We start from the raw sequence: 15,576 nt of genomic DNA on the forward strand, positions 1-15,576 counted from the left end.
ATACCCGGACCCCAGCATGTACTGGCAGAGCGATCCCTTTTCTGAGTTACGAGGTTCCACGGGCAAAGCATGCGCATCTGGGGAAACATGGCTGTTGCTAGATGTTGGAGTGACACCCAACAGAGTCACTTGGCTATTGCGGGGCGATGGATTGCCATCTGGCTTAAGGGCACCACTTTCAGCTGTTCCGAGGTCGGTCGACGGAACAGCCGAGCTGTCATCACGCGCTTCCTTATTCTTATTCTTCTTGCTGGCTGTTATGGAGGCCTTGTGTGCGTTAATCTCGGCAAACACCTTTTGCGCAGTCTGCTTCCGCAGCCGCAGCGAGCTGACATAGGCCCTCCGCGAGTCGGGATCCAGCGCCCGCAGCGCCGACTGGTGCGCGGCCACATCATCTACGACGTACGCGACGTTTGTACGGATTAGAGCGTCCACCTCTTCGGGCCGGAGCTCAATGGGCAGGCCCAGGAATATGTTTTGCGTGGGCTGCTGCGGAGTAGTTCCCACCAAGGTGCCGTTGGTGTTTGCCTGGCGGCGGAGCGCACTCACGGCATCTGGGTCAAACACGAGGTAGCGCCCTGAGATGTTGGCAATGCGGATCAACTTGGGGGACTCCATTGCGGGCTATTATGATCCTGTAAGATGCAAGAGAATGATTAGTCTCATACGCTTGCTGATGAAATTTGGATTGATTTGGAGAAAGAAAAGAGTTGTATGAGGATCATAAGTCGTCTTCGTAAAATTTGATTTTGTCATCAGTGTTCAGGGGATTGACAGATTTCAATTGGAATAATCATGTTAAACTCCAATGTGTTTAAATGCTATACAGTTGGACAAAAAAAAATACTGATTGCTTACCTTGCATGTCTGCCTAGTCTCCCTTTCTTTAGCCTCTCCAGCTTTTCGAATGAGGAGATTGAGAAAGAGAGATTTGAAGAGGTTGAAAGGAAGGACTTTTTAGTTTTTCGGTAGCTCTTATACTAAAAAATATCAGACCTAGTATGGTGGGGAGGAGAGCTCTGTGCTCCGGTAGAGGAATAAGTATCCACTAAAAATTCTTATTCCGCAGCTGGGCGGCTTTTGGTACCCGATATATGCATAGATCACTTCCCTGAGCGCATCAGCATAACAGATCTCACATGAAGTCCAGAGACGTTGGGCGAAAAAAGGTAAGATTGAGAAAAAACCTTCCAAAGCTAGAAATCAAGCTTTGGTTTGTTCTCATTCGAGGGCCCATTCGAAGGCGCCTCTTCATCTAACAATGGCGGCAAGCTATACGGCGTAATAATGAGGCCGCTCGAAGCGCTGAGTTTGAAGGACATATCCTCCTTCACCCAGCTTCCTTCCAGACCTCCTCCCTTCTCATGGAACACAGGTAGCGAGTGGATTCTAAAGAGACCCTGTGCCTTATTCTCACTTGACGAGTTTCGATCAACGGGGTGATGTGGCTGTTGCTGAAGCGGAATCATCTCCACGACACCATCGCAGAGAAGCTCTGCTCGTCGAATAAGGCCCGTCGAACGGGGGTACAGCGAGATGGGAAGTGTCATCATGACAACAATCCGCGAAGGGAATTGCCGCAGCAAGGCACGGATATGGTGCAAGAACTGCAGTATCTCCTGTGGCCGGCAGGCTGATGGGGGGTATATGGTTGGAGAGAGTAAGCTTGGGATGACGATTCTGTGGATAGAGGTTGGGGGCGAGCTCTTCAGCCTGGTGGTGATGTCACTGATGAATCGCCGGAATGGTGACTGCGTTGGATCCATGCCGCCGCCGCGTGTGGTGTAAAACTGCCCTTGCGCAACGCTGTCCTCCAGGCGAGTTGAGAGATCAAATGTGTGACAGAATGGCGCTATGCCTTCCGCTGAGTCTGCTATTGAGGGTCCTTTTATGTGAATTATTAGCATGTGACATGCATCTAGACAAGGAAAGTTATTCCTTACCACGTGAGGGTGTAGCTCTGCTGCTCAACGCCTCATATCTCCAAGCAATCTTCATCTTGCTGTCCGAAGACTTGGAACTGCTAGAGTCCTTGGATCGGCTCTCACTTGCTAGTCCCGGAAGCTCACGCCGCCAGTGATCTCCAAATCCCAAGACATGCACATGATGGCCTTGAACAAGTCCCTCGGCAGCAAAGTAGCGAAGCAGAATCCCGCCAAAATCTGTTGTTCCCGACTCTTCAATAAGAAGAGAAGTCCCCATGGGAAGTCCAGCATGGCCTGCTAAGAGCTGATCCAAAGATGAAGTGCCGGTAGATGTGGTGAGCCTTCCATCGTGAGGCGAAGGCCGGGTTCCTGGAACTGATACTTTGACTCGTTGCGGCTCGGGCGTAGTCCCGGCAATACCAATTACGGTATTCCTTTTTCGAAAGGACATGCTAAGATTTTTTGGTGTTTGACTCAGAAAGTGATCGGATTTTGTCAGTTACAACACTGATTTTGTGAAGTTAGTCTTAAGGACAGCGACGCATAAACCGCGTGATGGCCCAGTAAATTTATATAATAGAGCAGCGAGTACTTCACAAATAGAGTAGCAAGAAGAGAGCGGCCTGTTTTCAATCCTTCATCAAGCTATCATCACACTTTGTCGATACTAATTGCCCCGATCCACTGGCGCCGCAGCCACGGATATGCATATATCCGAGCTGCGCCCCTCCAACCCGAATATTTTCTAGAACCATTTCAAAAGTTTCGAGGCCAAGAAAACGCAGGCCAGACTATTATTGCCTATCACTCCCTACGCCCTACGCCCTGCGAAGCAGATATCTTCCCGTATTGACAGAAACCCTACAATTCACATAATACCAACTCGTTCAAATCTACAACGATGTCTGGAGGCGGCAGTGGCGACGCCACTCTTTTTGAAGAAGGCTTTACCGTCACCGGATACGACCAAAAGAAATATGACCGAGTCGCACGCATCTCGTGCACATCCCTCGACTCCCAGACCCTGATGGAACTGGACATCAATATCGAGCTGTTCCCTTGCACCGAAGGAGACACGCTGCACGTTGTCCTCACCACCACATTGTCACCAGACGGCAGCAAGGAGGACGACAAGGGCTGGCGGGACGTTGGCAAATCCGGCGATGCGCCTGCTACCCTGGCCGACCTCTACGACTACGTGTGCTACGGAAAGATTTACAAGTTTGAGGAGACCTTTGATGGCAACACAATGTATGAGAATCCATACCAATCACCAAGTGACAGCTTCTATGGCGTTGAGTGAAGGAAGAGAGTGAGAGAAGTCCACTGCTAACGTTGTGTGTTTGTCTACTTTTAGCAACGCTTATGTCTCCTTTGGCGGATTGCTCCTGGCACTCAAGGGCCCGGTTAAGAAGCTAACACCACTGCGAGTTGACAACGTCTACCTGCTGATCAAACGGTAGAAGGGAGAGATGCAGAGCGAGTCATGATATCACGAACTGGGGAGCTATGACGGGAAGAACCAAAAGTTACATCAGACATGGACAATTGGCGCATTTAAATTATAAACTCACAATGGGAATTCACCACATATTCCGACACCATGGCATTAGAAGAAGAAGAAAGAAGTTATATGGGGACCTAAGCAAGAGAGGGGGGAATCTGAGCGCCATATATTTTCATTTTATGCAAGAACCACGAAAGAAAGAGAAAAGGAGAGAAAGATGTTGGTCAACAGCTAGCTCAATTGGCATTAACTGGCTGCTGTTGAGTGATGTGGCCAGCCCAGGTTGGCTGGTGTGGACCCGGGAATGGGAGCTCTCGGGTCATTTTAGCTCTAATCAAGGCCAAGTCAGGCTCGTTGGCTTCGGTCAGAATGCCGTGACGAATGAAGAAGTCAATCATCACCATGGCGCAATTGGGCTTGAATTCTGCGGCCGCCAAGTCCTTCTTAATCTGCTCCACGTCAAGCAGCCGAAATTCTTCCACTTCGCCATCCTTTGGCTTAGGTATAACGTCGGCAGGTAATTTCAGGTCATAGACCCATTGGCATTCAGGATAAATGTAGCCGTCCTCTCCGATAAACTTCGCCTCGGTGATGTAGATGTATGTGGCATTCCCGACCCATTTGGCAGTGCTACGAACCAAGTGGTCGGGTAGGCTTGCCTCTTCATCAGCCTCTCGGATGATGCACTCGAAGGGGTCCTCGCCGGTTGTCAGACCACCGGCCACAGTGTTGTCTAGCATGCCGGGGAAAGTTGACTTGTTAGACGCTCGTTTTGGCACCCAGATTTTAATGCCATGAGGAGCAGTTTCATCCTCAACGTAAGCAACCATGTGCACTCCATATCTGGCAGCACCGAACAAACCGACGGCAGCCCTCTCCACGCTGAAGAGCAGCTCTCCTGTTCGACCATAAACCGGCCAGAGCTCGTCACGCCAGCCCTTGAGAGATTTGAACGTGCTGTTTTTATGCCAATGGCCTGTCAATTTCGCCACAGCAAGAGTACGATCCTCTTCTGTCTGCGGCGTCCTGAAGAGCATGACAGTGCGGTCCGCCATGTTTAGAGTCATATCGCCGCGGATGTCTTCAGGCGTTTGGGACAGCTCGTTGATTACCCAGTCTGGCACGTACCCAATGGCATATTGCCCGTCTTCATCTTCCCAGAGTAGCTTGAATAGCGAGTCCCGCAAGGTCTTTGCCTCAGCAGTTTGATCATCATCGTACGGAAATCTGTCAGAGGTGGTGAGTTAGTGACTAGTGTTTTTTTTTTTAAAAAAAAAAGATTCCTCACTACTTCGACAGAATTTTTTCTTCTTTCAATTCCACTGTCTCCTCCAATTCTTTCTTTGATAGTGAGAAGTGAGAAATCAACGTACCTATCCGTAGCAGCAATCAGCTCTAGATTAGTCTTCATGGTGTATAGTGGATTTTATGAGAGCCAATAGTCCCAAAGGCGTGTTATATGGTACTTTGAAAGAATTTCTAGATGTGCGATTAGAGATGGTTGTACTCGTCTAGCAAGTCACGAGGTGGGACAAAGAAAAGATCTGCAAATTATCACAGACTTTTGCTGATTAAAAGTAGAGCATGTGAACCGTCAAAACGTCCCAGTACCACTGGGCACAAGAGAGAGGAGAATTCAAGTTGTTCTTTATGAGCAGCAAATAGTCTTGAGTTACATCCAGGCAGCCATCTGCAGCTACCGCGGGGGAATCATGCCAGCAGTAGGCCAAAATAGCAAAGCAGACAACAAATGAACTATGCACAAACGTACCGTGGTAATTGAAGGTTATTCAATATCAAAATCCGCAATCAATTTAGAGCAAAAGATTTAATAGCGCAATGAGGATTGTGAGGAGCAAGAATTCCTGGGTTTATAGCCGAGGGTAAGTTGGATCTGCCTACCAACAGCCAAGCGGGCAGTAGAAGTAGTAGAGACAGTAGAAGCAATAAAAGCGGTAGAAGTAGTAGTAAAAGTAGTAGAAGAGCCTGCAGCTAGGCTGGATTGCTGCGGCAAGGCAGCATTAAAAGCAACCAATCCTTCCAACAGCCCTATATTTTTCCTTTCCTCTCATTTGCCCAAACGATTAAGCTGCAGGTGCCTTTTCCTCTGCTCCCGCGTGCGACTAGCTGCCTTGAGTAGCAATTTCTGCCTTGTCCAACGACCACCTATTCCACGCTTTTTTCACAACCAATCCACTAAAGCTACAGCTCCAACAGCACCACCACCACCTCTAGTTAATCCTTGCTCGCATCGCAAACTACTACCACCTACCCCACGTCATCCGTTCACACCAGCTGAGTCACGCCGCAGCAACAACATCAATCAATTCGAACACTCAACCCACCGAAACACAAAAAGAATAATCGCCTACAAGGCAACAAGCGACATCAGCCATGTCCGGCCCTCTCTTCGGCATCATCCCCGCCGGCCAGCCTCTCATCACCGATCCAACCTCCGCGCCCTCCCCCACCTCATTCCTCTACGCCTTGCCCACGACCAAGCCCTTCTCGCACATCGTCGTCTTCCTCCTCCCAAACGTCGTGCTGCCCGAAAACTCCGCCGCCGCCATCTATCTCACCACCGTCCGCGACGTCGCCGCTGCACAGCAGGCCAACTCGACGCCTGACTTCCGCTTCCTGGGCGGCATCGGCCCCGGCAAGGAGAGCGCAATGTTCAAGGTTGGCGCCGACGCCAGCGGCAGCGGTTACATGATTGGTGTATCAATCGAGTCTGCCGAGTCGGTCGGCACGCGACTGCAGGAACTTGCTGCCAACAAGGCCTCCTCCTCGTCCAATAGCGGTAGCGGCGGCGCATCATCAACACCCACGGTCGTGCTCGCCCAGCGCATCATCCAAAACGCCTTCAACTTCCTCACCAGCTTCAGCGGCACTGCTGGGCCTGGCGGCGTCGAGGTTGTTCCCCTCAAAGCCTTTGAGGACTGGTGGCGCAAATTTGAGTCCCGAGTTCGTTCAGATCCCAGCTTCCTCGAGAAGCAAGCCGATTGATACTACAATGTTTTTTCTTTCTTTCAACTTCTTTACATCTGGTCCTCTCGCATAATTTTCTCTCACTCATCCTTTACTTCTTCCTCCAAATTTTGGACTTGTAGCGTAGTGTAACTTTCATCTCTCTCAATTATCACCCCTCCGTCTGTATCATTACAACGCCATACGCATATCAAGCTTCTAGGTAGGGACTGGCAATATCTGTATTTCGCAAATAACATAACTAGAGTGTAAACAAAATAAAAGCTTATAACCCGTGAATTAAATATCTGTGATTCAAGCATGATACTATCTATTATAGGTTCTCATCACGCTCTGCATGAGAGCGCTTTTCCCTCAAGCCGGCTTGGAGACATATAATATGTACATCTGATCTGTTTTCCAAAAACAAAACGGCTATTGTGCAAGAAGTGAAGCTGACCAACCATTACATCCCATATGAGCTTTTGACATGTATAACGTACAATCATGGCTCTCTCTTTCCGGAGAGCTTGCCCTCCTCGTTCCCTATACCCGTTACTACTAACTCTCTTGGGGTATCATCGAATTCTTCAACCGGGTCGGACTGCCAGTTCTACTGCGACGGCCAGCATTTAGCATCTGAAGCGAAGGGGCAAGTCGTTCGCAGCTCTCCGTTCGCACAACGAGGCCATGCCTATCCATTGCCGACGGCGGCCGGACGTCGTCATACCGCTCGAAATTCAATCTCGGTCCAGCCAAGCGAGAACCCCTTACAGATCTTGACACATCACCGCCATCCGAGCCATCGGTTTCATCAGACTCTGTGCCGCCAAGCTCAAACTCTGCCACATCGCCTTCTTCCAGTATCCTTTCATATGGCGTAGAGTTTCTGCCAAAGAGTCTTCTCACAAACGACGAGCTTCTGGTCTTGCGGTAACGCCAAAACTTGTTAAACACCCTGGACCCCAATTCGGTTTTCCTTAGGAGATAACCAATAAGGAACAGAATCAGTATCACCACCAATAAGCTGGAGAATGGCTTGGATCGACCTGTAAGGATATCGTCGTCGTCGTCGTCATGGTCGTCGCCTATACCTGAGAAAAGTGGCTTGGACCCTGCAAATTCAAAATCAGCAGGAATTTCTGATCCTGTATTGCTTCCGAACCCAACAGGAAGCGGCGACTCCTTGGGAGGAATTTGTCCAGCGGCGTAGAGAACCATTTTGCCCAAGGTCCAGCTAACTTCGACACCGCCAATAGTATCAATTGGCTGAAAGGGGTCTAGGAATCCCTTGTCTCTAGCTTTTTCCAGCGCCTTGGTTGCATTGACTTTGTGGCTGGGAGCATCTCCTAAGCTAATGCGGGGAATGCCAATTCCTTCGTACAGCACATTGATCAGCCAAGACGCCTTGAAACAGGCCTCTCGGGCGTTCTCGGCCTTTTCCTCCAAAGTCTTTTTTCGCTTGTCAAGCCCGTTTTCGATGACCGACCAATCCTGGCTGCAGAAATTATTGACCTCTTGCTCGTATGCAATCAAATCGTAGACTTTACTCTCTTGGCCAAAGACGCCATGTGTCGTATGCCAGTACTCGGAAACGCCAATGAAATGATTTACATCAAAGTCGATCGCAGGCACATGTTGACCGTTTAGTAAACAAGGTTCGTCGTCGCATGGAGCATCTTTGCCGAGCAGCGGGTACGTTTTGCGCAGACACTCCTCAAACATGCCGGTGCCAACAAGTGCATCGTCTACCGCCTTACCAGAAAGAGGCTTGCCTAAGAGTGTGGTCCGCAAGCCCTTTGGTAGACATGGATCTGGAATATCGCCCTTTGCACTGCCGTACTGCTCCTGTAGGCTCTCAACAAATCTTTCTCGTGCTTTGTTAGCACCAAAGCCTAGCCAGGAAGCTGTAAACACTTTGTATTCAGCGGGAGAGCCATCTAGTCGCCGCAGTCGAACCAGCTTGAGATCATTGGAGTGCTTTTCGGCCTCTGTTGAGTTCGGCGCAAAGGCAATTTGCGCGGATGCGCCGCCCATATCCAAAAAGCCATAGGTGTGGTGGCCCTTGCCATGTGCATGTTCGTCGGGTTTGTCGAAGCCTCCAAGCAGGTAATTGGCAGCGATCCACCCATACAGGCCCTCTGTTTCGCCCGAGATAACTTGAATGTTGCTCGCACAGTCGGGAAGCTGGAATTGCGTGTTGGCCTTGAGGTATGTGCAGATGCCGCCCAGCAGCGATGTCTGCTGGTGCTTTGGTAGGAATCGAACACCGGCAGTTGCGAGGAGGAAGATGGGCGTCTCGGAGACTTGCGACGCCGGTATCTCGTTGAGGGCTGTGTCGATGAGTGCTTTCAGGTGATCGGGACCGACGGAGGCGACATTTTCGGCAAAGGTAGAAACTCCCGGGTGAATCTTCTTGCTCTTATGGAGTTTCAGCTTTGGTAATATGTGAGCTTCGGAGGCAGAGGCCTTCTTCAGGGCCTTGGCGGGATCTTTCCATTTGTATATGTACACACGGGTCCCCGAAGAGCCAGCATCGAGAATTACACCGTATTGACCTGCGCGATCACATTGCGTTAGCGAAATCAACTCCTTCTATTCCATCTTTCTTTGTTCTCTTCCAACGAGCTTCTACTGAAATTGAATAAACGGGAGTCGTGATTTACCCATCAGAGCATGCGGCCCACAGGAATGAACTCGAGTCTCGCGTGGCGCCTTATTATTTGTTGTTCAATTAGGTCGGCTGGGGTTTGAAAGTAATGCCCAGCGAGGGATCGATCGACTTGCGCAACTGCGGCTCCGTTCAATACGGTGGGGAAGAGAAAACGAGGAACAAGGTCGCAAAAAGACGAGACAAAGAAAAGTCGGTAAGAGTCTTTTGTCTCTCTCGGCCGGTTCCCCAGAAGAGAAGTGGGATTAATGCTGAGGAATGGAGGCGTCTGGAGACGGCGGCGCAATCATGGGGGTTCGATAAGGAAAGCCGTAGGATTAGTCGGACTAGCAGCAGCAACAGGGCAGGGGTATATTAGATGCGGAAGAAGAGAGAAAAAAAAGCTAGCGAGCGATCGAATTGAAGGAAAGTGTAACGCAGAAGCCAGACAGGGATCGAGGTTGAACAATCAAGATTGTAACGAGAGACGGAGTAGCGATTGCGGTGCGAGAAGAGGCTGCAAAATTGCAAAAGTGTCGAGTCCAGCGTTGGCGTTACTGACGCGGACTCGCAGCAATCGGGCCACTCACAGGCGCTAGACGTCTCACGCCCAGCCAGACGGCCCGCGCCACGCTGTACCTTGACGCCATGCTGAGAAGTGCGCAGATCAGTCGTGGTACTTGGCGCAGAGTAGCAGCGGCAGGACGGACAAAGTCGCTCGACTTGTCCCGCTTATCGCTCAGGTACCGCCACGCCATGCGCATCCCTGTTTCGTCACTGCTAAAGATAGAATACCAAGAATACGAAGTCTCATGCAGCAGCTCATGTCCGCTTCGGGTCAAACTGCACAGCTAGATACGTGGGCTTGATTGGCACGCATCGCGAGCTGTGGCAAGTCGTCTGGTAGAGTCGCATCAAGCCGCCTTATCGCGAAAGGCCGGTGCGAACACAACGCCTCTGCCCGCCTGCCCAGTTTGCCCAGTTCCTCTTTGTTCTCTTTGTCCCGCGTCGTTGTGTCCTGCACCATGCCTCTGATCTCAAGTAACGCAAGAGTTTCTGGATCCATTCCCGAAGAGTCGAGTTGCGCCAGAAACAAGTGATCCACTACGTTTACTTGTATAGACTTCCTCTCTTCGTCTGCTGTAGGTCGTGGCGCATCAGTAGCATTTGCTCGAGTGACATTTGCTCCAGCAGGCCATGGCTTCATGTGCATGCGGCTCAGCCCGTCTTCTCGTTTTCTGTGCGAGTTAATATGGGCAACAAGTTTCCTTTTAACCCACCGGCAGCCTTTGTAGGCCCGGTATGAGACGGATGCAATGTCGGCAATGTTCTTTACTGACGGTGAACTCCATCGCAAGCTTCGCTCGCTTTCGAAACACATGGCTGGAAAATGTGTCGATTCATGAAGACCTGGAAGAGTTGGGGGAAGAGCCGCATATTTAACACAAATCTTGTCACCGGCCCCTTTCGTGATTTTGTGTGAGCTTGTTCACTGAGCAAACCATAGAAAGAGAACCAGTCTTTATAAAACACTGTTCACTTTGCTTCGAAAGTGGATGTATTCTCTTTTTGGTGTACTAGTACTAAAGTGTTCAATATTGGTTCGTCTCAAAGAAATCACTAATAAATAACCTTTTCACACAAAGATAGTGCTATCATCAACCAACGCTTCACCTCTCAGGAACAAGGCTAGTCAGTCCATCAGAGATCCTTTAACGATCCATTTTGCCCAGAATGGCCGCCCGGTTGCCCAATCTTCGTTCCAGAAGTGAGGCCAACGCCAGCCCACACGTTAGACTGCTGGGGGAAATTTGGACTCACTGCCGACGGCCTCATGTCGTCCCTCCTAGACGGTTCAATATTGCTGGATACACTAGGGCGAAAAATCTCTGCAGAGCGTCGGCCGCTTGCGTTTCGATGGCAATATTGAACTTCTGGAATCTGTTCTATCATTGTTATGGGTTAACCCGAAATTGAATCCACAGACATGATATGCCTCACCATAAGCTTGGGGCCTTTTTCTTGGCCAGCGACTTTCGCTCTCGTACTGTTGCATATTCGATACAGGCGGGGCCGTGGCAAAATCGGCGGCATCGAATCTTGGTAGCCCACGGTTAAGGGGGAAACTGCGCTCGTTATCACCATTTAAGCTGTGTGAGCGGAATGGGTTGGACGCTTGGTTGCTGGTTGAAAGTTGAGGCACCGATCTTGTGGAACTGTCTACAGCGTCGAAAGCCGCTTGTTCGATTTGACTCAACTCAGCCCTTTTCTTGACTTTGTTATAGAGTTCCTGCGTCTGAAACAGCTTGCGACTTTTGTCTTGATAGGCTCCTGCGAGTTCGTTATTCTTTTGCTGTAAAGCATCCCGTGATGCCGTCACGCCTATCTTGGTAAGCTCGTGTGACCTGAATAGAGAGATAGGTTGAGGTTACTGACTCTTCAGCTTGCCGCATAAGTCATTGAGCTCTGCAACGTAATCTCTGTTTACTTGATCAAGTTTATTCCACAGTGCCGAGTGTTTCTCTTTGAGAGATTTGTATAAGTGACGTTGGTAGTGTAAATCATGAGCAACTTGATACGACCAAAAGCTGATGGCTCGTCCGGCACACTCCATGATGACGTTGGGACTTAGGCCACTAAGGGCGCACGTCTTGAACTCTTCGGTAGGATTCATGCTGAGCAGGGCAACGTCTTCCTCTTTGGGCAGTTGGACTTCGCACACGGGGCAAACGGTGCATCTCTGGTCGCCTTGGCCAACCAGGCCAGACTTTTGAACACAGTCGAGGCAAAAGATGTGACTAGATTGCGAAGGAATCGTCAGCACACGCCATGTAAGTCTGTAAATTTGCAGGTTCCATGATAGGCCAACCTGCAAGTTGTTACGAGCGCCCGATCGGTAAGCTCCTTTCTGCACTTGGGGGCATTGCAGAGAAGCGCGTTTTCCATTTTGATTGAGACTTGTGGTGTATGCTTGGCGAATTTCAGCTCAGGATATGGATGAATATTAATCGAGAAAAAGCACAGCCGCGGTTGTATCTCGGTCCGGCCGACAAATCCTTGAGCATTAGCAAAAGCAAAAGGGAGGTCGAGGAAGAAAGAATTTGAGGCTTTGTCGAAAATAGTCGGGCAGTTCTGGGAGATATTGAGGAGGCTGATTCGGTGCTCCTTCCTGTGTACCTTGATTCAGTACTAAAGTAAAAGTAGGCACCAGTTTGGATAATTTATCGCTCTTTCCTGGGGAGCCTGTTCCTAAGAAGGAGCCTCTTACTTGACGAGTTTTCCCTAGGACCTGCCTGTCATCACTGGGGGATCTCCTATACTTTCTGCAACATGCAAGTCTTTCACGCTGCGGCAATTGATATCTGATGGAATCTGAGGTCTACTAGTAAGCGCATTTTATTCTACTAGTACGTCTCGTTTCCAAGAAGATATCAAGCCCCTACGATGCTGCCGAAGCGACAGTACGATCGTCGCTACTTTACTAGTAGCACACAATTTATGATTTGGTGGCCCATTAGCTAACTGCCTATTCAGCCCTTAAACTTCTTCATACAATTAATATCATTGCCGTTTTTGAAGCTGGCCATACTTTGCTAATGATAGCTGTGAGAGATACGCCCCTTCATCTCAATTGGTCTATTACCAGCCCTGCTTCAGTAGGTATATCTTACGCATTATAAACGCAATACCTGGCATCGGCTCTCAATTCCGTCAAATATGCAGGTGTTGTCTATCGGAATGTATTGCTTTGTGATGATTTTGATAATCTCCTGCGCCACCATGCCTCCAATAACGGCAGAAATATTGTGAAGCTCTCCGCCAGCCGCTCGCGACAGCTCCTGGGCTACCTGAGTCAGGCGCTCGTTGTCTTTGAGAGCAGGCGCCTTTTCAAGCACTGCGGAAATTATGTCATCAGCTGAGACAGCCGAGGTAGTTGACAATGCGCCCAAGGCAAGGTAGATGGAGATTAGTGACATTGGCATTTCTGGTCCGGCGATGGCAGCGATTTCGTCGTTGCCAAGTTCTCGCTCTGTTGATCAATGTCATTTGTCAGTAAACAAATTATTTAAGCGAGGGCTACCAGTTTGCCCACCTATAATCTGTCCCATGCTTGGGGGCTCCTCTCCCGTAGTATTGATCAACTTAATGAACCGAGCATTGGTGCAGAACTGCTCTACCTCTGCCCGATCGATGTTTACATCCCCTGAGATCTTTTGGGCTCTGGAAAAAACGTCGTTTGCATCTTGCCGAGCTTTATCTTTGTAAATATTCTGCAGCTGGATGTAAACACTGGATTGTGCCTTCATATCAGGCAAGCCACCAGCCACAGGCAGGCGTTGGTGTTCGGCATAGAATTCTTTCAAGGCCTCGGCAATGATCCAGAAGCTGGACTTTGACTGCTTCTCATCCTTGTGCTCGTACTCGAAAACCTGTTTTAGCGATGAAGGGAGCGATGGGGCAACGACGTGCTTCATGACGGCAGCAACAGCTTCCTCGAAGTTTTCTTCCCCTCCCTCGGGATTATCCCGCCTCGTGGCTTTGGATACCATCTCTCGAAATGCTGTCTTATCACTATAAGCTGTTGGATAGGCGCCGTTATGCTCTTCCTTCCAGATGTTGAGGTAGTAGAGCAAAATTACAACCATGGGAATATGGCCATGCTCGTGGTGGTCTAGATTATCAATATCTTTAGTCATTTCACTGGCAAACTCAGAGAGTTCCGGCCAAGGAGAGAGGAGTCTTAAATCTGTCGTGGCAGTCTCATCCGGGTGAGTATCAACAATGGGAAATGTGCCTGGTAGTGCAATGCGAAAGTAGGAGTAGAATCCAACAGAGTGGATAGCAACAAGCGGAGTACCATGCTGGTGGCCATATGTCTCAATGACGTGAAGCATTTCTGGTTGTAAAGGAAGGTTATACATGATCATGGTGTAAACCTCTGGTACATCAAGTAGGCTTTGGAGGCTGGCGGTATCCTACAGAAGAAGTCAGCGATGCACATTGCATGAAAAGCGCAAAGACACAATCATCAGACTAGGGACGCACTGTCACTGTAGAGTTCCAGGATCCATTAACTTCTGGGTTAAGCTCGAGCAGTAGTTCAGTACAGCACTGCGCTCTCGACTTGCCGAGAGAGGACTCATCGAGGAAAAAGTTGACGCCGAGATCTACCTCTTGAACGGCGGCATTGTCGGCAATAGTGAAGTTGCCAATACCTAAGCGAGAGAAAGTAAGTTAGCTTTTACAAATGATTATAAACATTGAGCAAAGGGCTTTGACAAACCGGGCAGGACGAGATTCTTCAGAGTCTCGACGCCAGCTGTGCCGGGCCCCGAATTAATGAGGAGGATGTTTGCGGATTCCAAGGCGGCCTGGCCCGAAGCGGCCCATAGTCTGAGCTGACGATCATACTTCCTTTCCTTGTCCGAGGGGCCGTGTAGAATTGGAGGTGTCTGCGCTAAGATTTCTGTCATGCTGGGCGAGATTCGCCTTTGCGGGTGAATGAGACGAGGTGGGAGTTGGGCTCCTGCGGGGCTCCAGGAAGAGGCACGATGTGTATGCAGCTAGATTGCAGCGTGTGAATTTGTTACGAGAGAAATTGAGAGGTCGAAGCTTTAGCGTGATTGGCAGTAATCACAGTGAAGCAAGGCGTTGATGGCATAGACAGGTGAAGAATGGTTGATGCAGCTATTTGATATCAAGAGTGGCACTAGGCACCTGTAATAGCTGCAGCAATTACTTAAGGTAGGTAGCTATCGCCGCACTTTTGGCGTTAGCTGCATTATTGCCCGCCACAGGTTAGGAGCCTAAAATAGACCAAGCTTGTTTAGTCCAAGATAGGCACTAAACCATTCACATTTGAGAGGAGCATGCTCTGATATTCCTCTATAAGTTCAACCTTTTTAATCGGCATTGCTCTCTATTCTAACTAACATCGCGATTACTAGATATCAAGGCAAGTTTTGGAGCCCATTGCCTGTCTCGTCTCCTCAGCCGATCGATTCAAAGTTGAAGAATGTTATCTTTGTACAAACTCATCGTTTTTCTTTCTAAATAGAGCGTTGCCAATTAAAAATACACAATGCTTGTTTAACCAGGCCTCTTCGCCTCTTCCTCTGCTGCTTCTACGGCCACCTGTGATCCCGTACCTAGACAGCCGCGCATTTCATTTTCCATACCTCATTTTGTGTGCTTGGATTCATTAGTCTCTTCACTACATTTTTCATTAGGCGAGAACCTGTTTGTTATACGGTACCGACTCGGCTTGATAGGCTGGAAAAACTGGTTCATCGACCACAGCTTTGTTACAAGCATTGTCCTGCGCAACGTGAACCTGAAAATAGCATCTATACTAGGTGGGCAATGTACAGACCTTACCAACCCGGTATTGGGATTTCAAGTTGGCCACCACACCAAGCTTCGGCTACGATCACGACCAGGCGCACAGATTCCTTCTTCTTACATACCGCCAGCAGCAATGGGTCACGGGTCACTGTAATTCACTCGACACCTGAAAACTAGGTACT

The 15,576-nt window shown here is 49.4% G+C and overlaps 5 protein-coding genes across 5 annotated transcripts; 2 read left to right on the forward strand and 3 right to left on the reverse strand.

Annotated features, from left to right (window-relative positions):
- Positions 1-1,196: 1,196 nt before the first annotated feature.
- Positions 1,197-2,376, reverse strand: TGAM01_v209854 (elongator complex protein 4; the record flags this gene model as incomplete). The annotated part of the gene is made up of 2 exons (XM_018810077.1): positions 1,197-1,885; positions 1,944-2,376. 2 exons carry the CDS (start codon positions 2,374-2,376, stop codon positions 1,197-1,199), a joined length of 1,122 nt encoding a protein of 373 aa, XP_018656694.1.
- A 450-nt stretch (positions 2,377-2,826) lies between these two features.
- Positions 2,827-3,388, forward strand: TGAM01_v209856 (hypothetical protein; the record flags this gene model as incomplete). Its single annotated transcript, XM_018810076.1, has 2 exons — positions 2,827-3,176; positions 3,283-3,388. 2 exons carry the CDS (start codon positions 2,827-2,829, stop codon positions 3,386-3,388), a joined length of 456 nt encoding a protein of 151 aa, XP_018656693.1.
- Positions 3,389-5,826: 2,438 nt separating this feature from the next.
- On the forward strand, positions 5,827-6,438 carry TGAM01_v209858 (hypothetical protein; the record flags this gene model as incomplete). Its single annotated transcript, XM_018810074.1, has 1 exon — positions 5,827-6,438. One exon carries the CDS (start codon positions 5,827-5,829, stop codon positions 6,436-6,438), a length of 612 nt encoding a protein of 203 aa, XP_018656691.1.
- A 522-nt stretch (positions 6,439-6,960) lies between these two features.
- Positions 6,961-10,430, reverse strand: TGAM01_v209857 (GDA1/CD39 family protein; the record flags this gene model as incomplete). Its single annotated transcript, XM_024550652.1, has 4 exons — positions 6,961-8,957; positions 9,640-9,700; positions 9,909-10,287; positions 10,330-10,430. 4 exons carry the CDS (start codon positions 10,428-10,430, stop codon positions 6,961-6,963), a joined length of 2,538 nt encoding a protein of 845 aa, XP_024404601.1.
- Positions 10,431-12,723: 2,293 nt separating this feature from the next.
- On the reverse strand, positions 12,724-14,523 carry TGAM01_v209859 (hypothetical protein; the record flags this gene model as incomplete). The annotated part of the gene is made up of 4 exons (XM_018810073.1): positions 12,724-13,079; positions 13,143-14,025; positions 14,096-14,265; positions 14,334-14,523. The coding sequence occupies 4 exons, from the start codon at positions 14,521-14,523 to the stop codon at positions 12,724-12,726; spliced, it is 1,599 nt and encodes a 532-aa protein (XP_018656690.1).
- Positions 14,524-15,576: the final 1,053 nt, after the last annotated feature.

This window comes from Trichoderma gamsii, assembly GCF_001481775.2.
Source record: "Trichoderma gamsii strain T6085 chromosome Unknown Scaffold_52.2, whole genome shotgun sequence".
Classification (NCBI taxonomy): domain Eukaryota; kingdom Fungi; phylum Ascomycota; class Sordariomycetes; order Hypocreales; family Hypocreaceae; genus Trichoderma; species Trichoderma gamsii.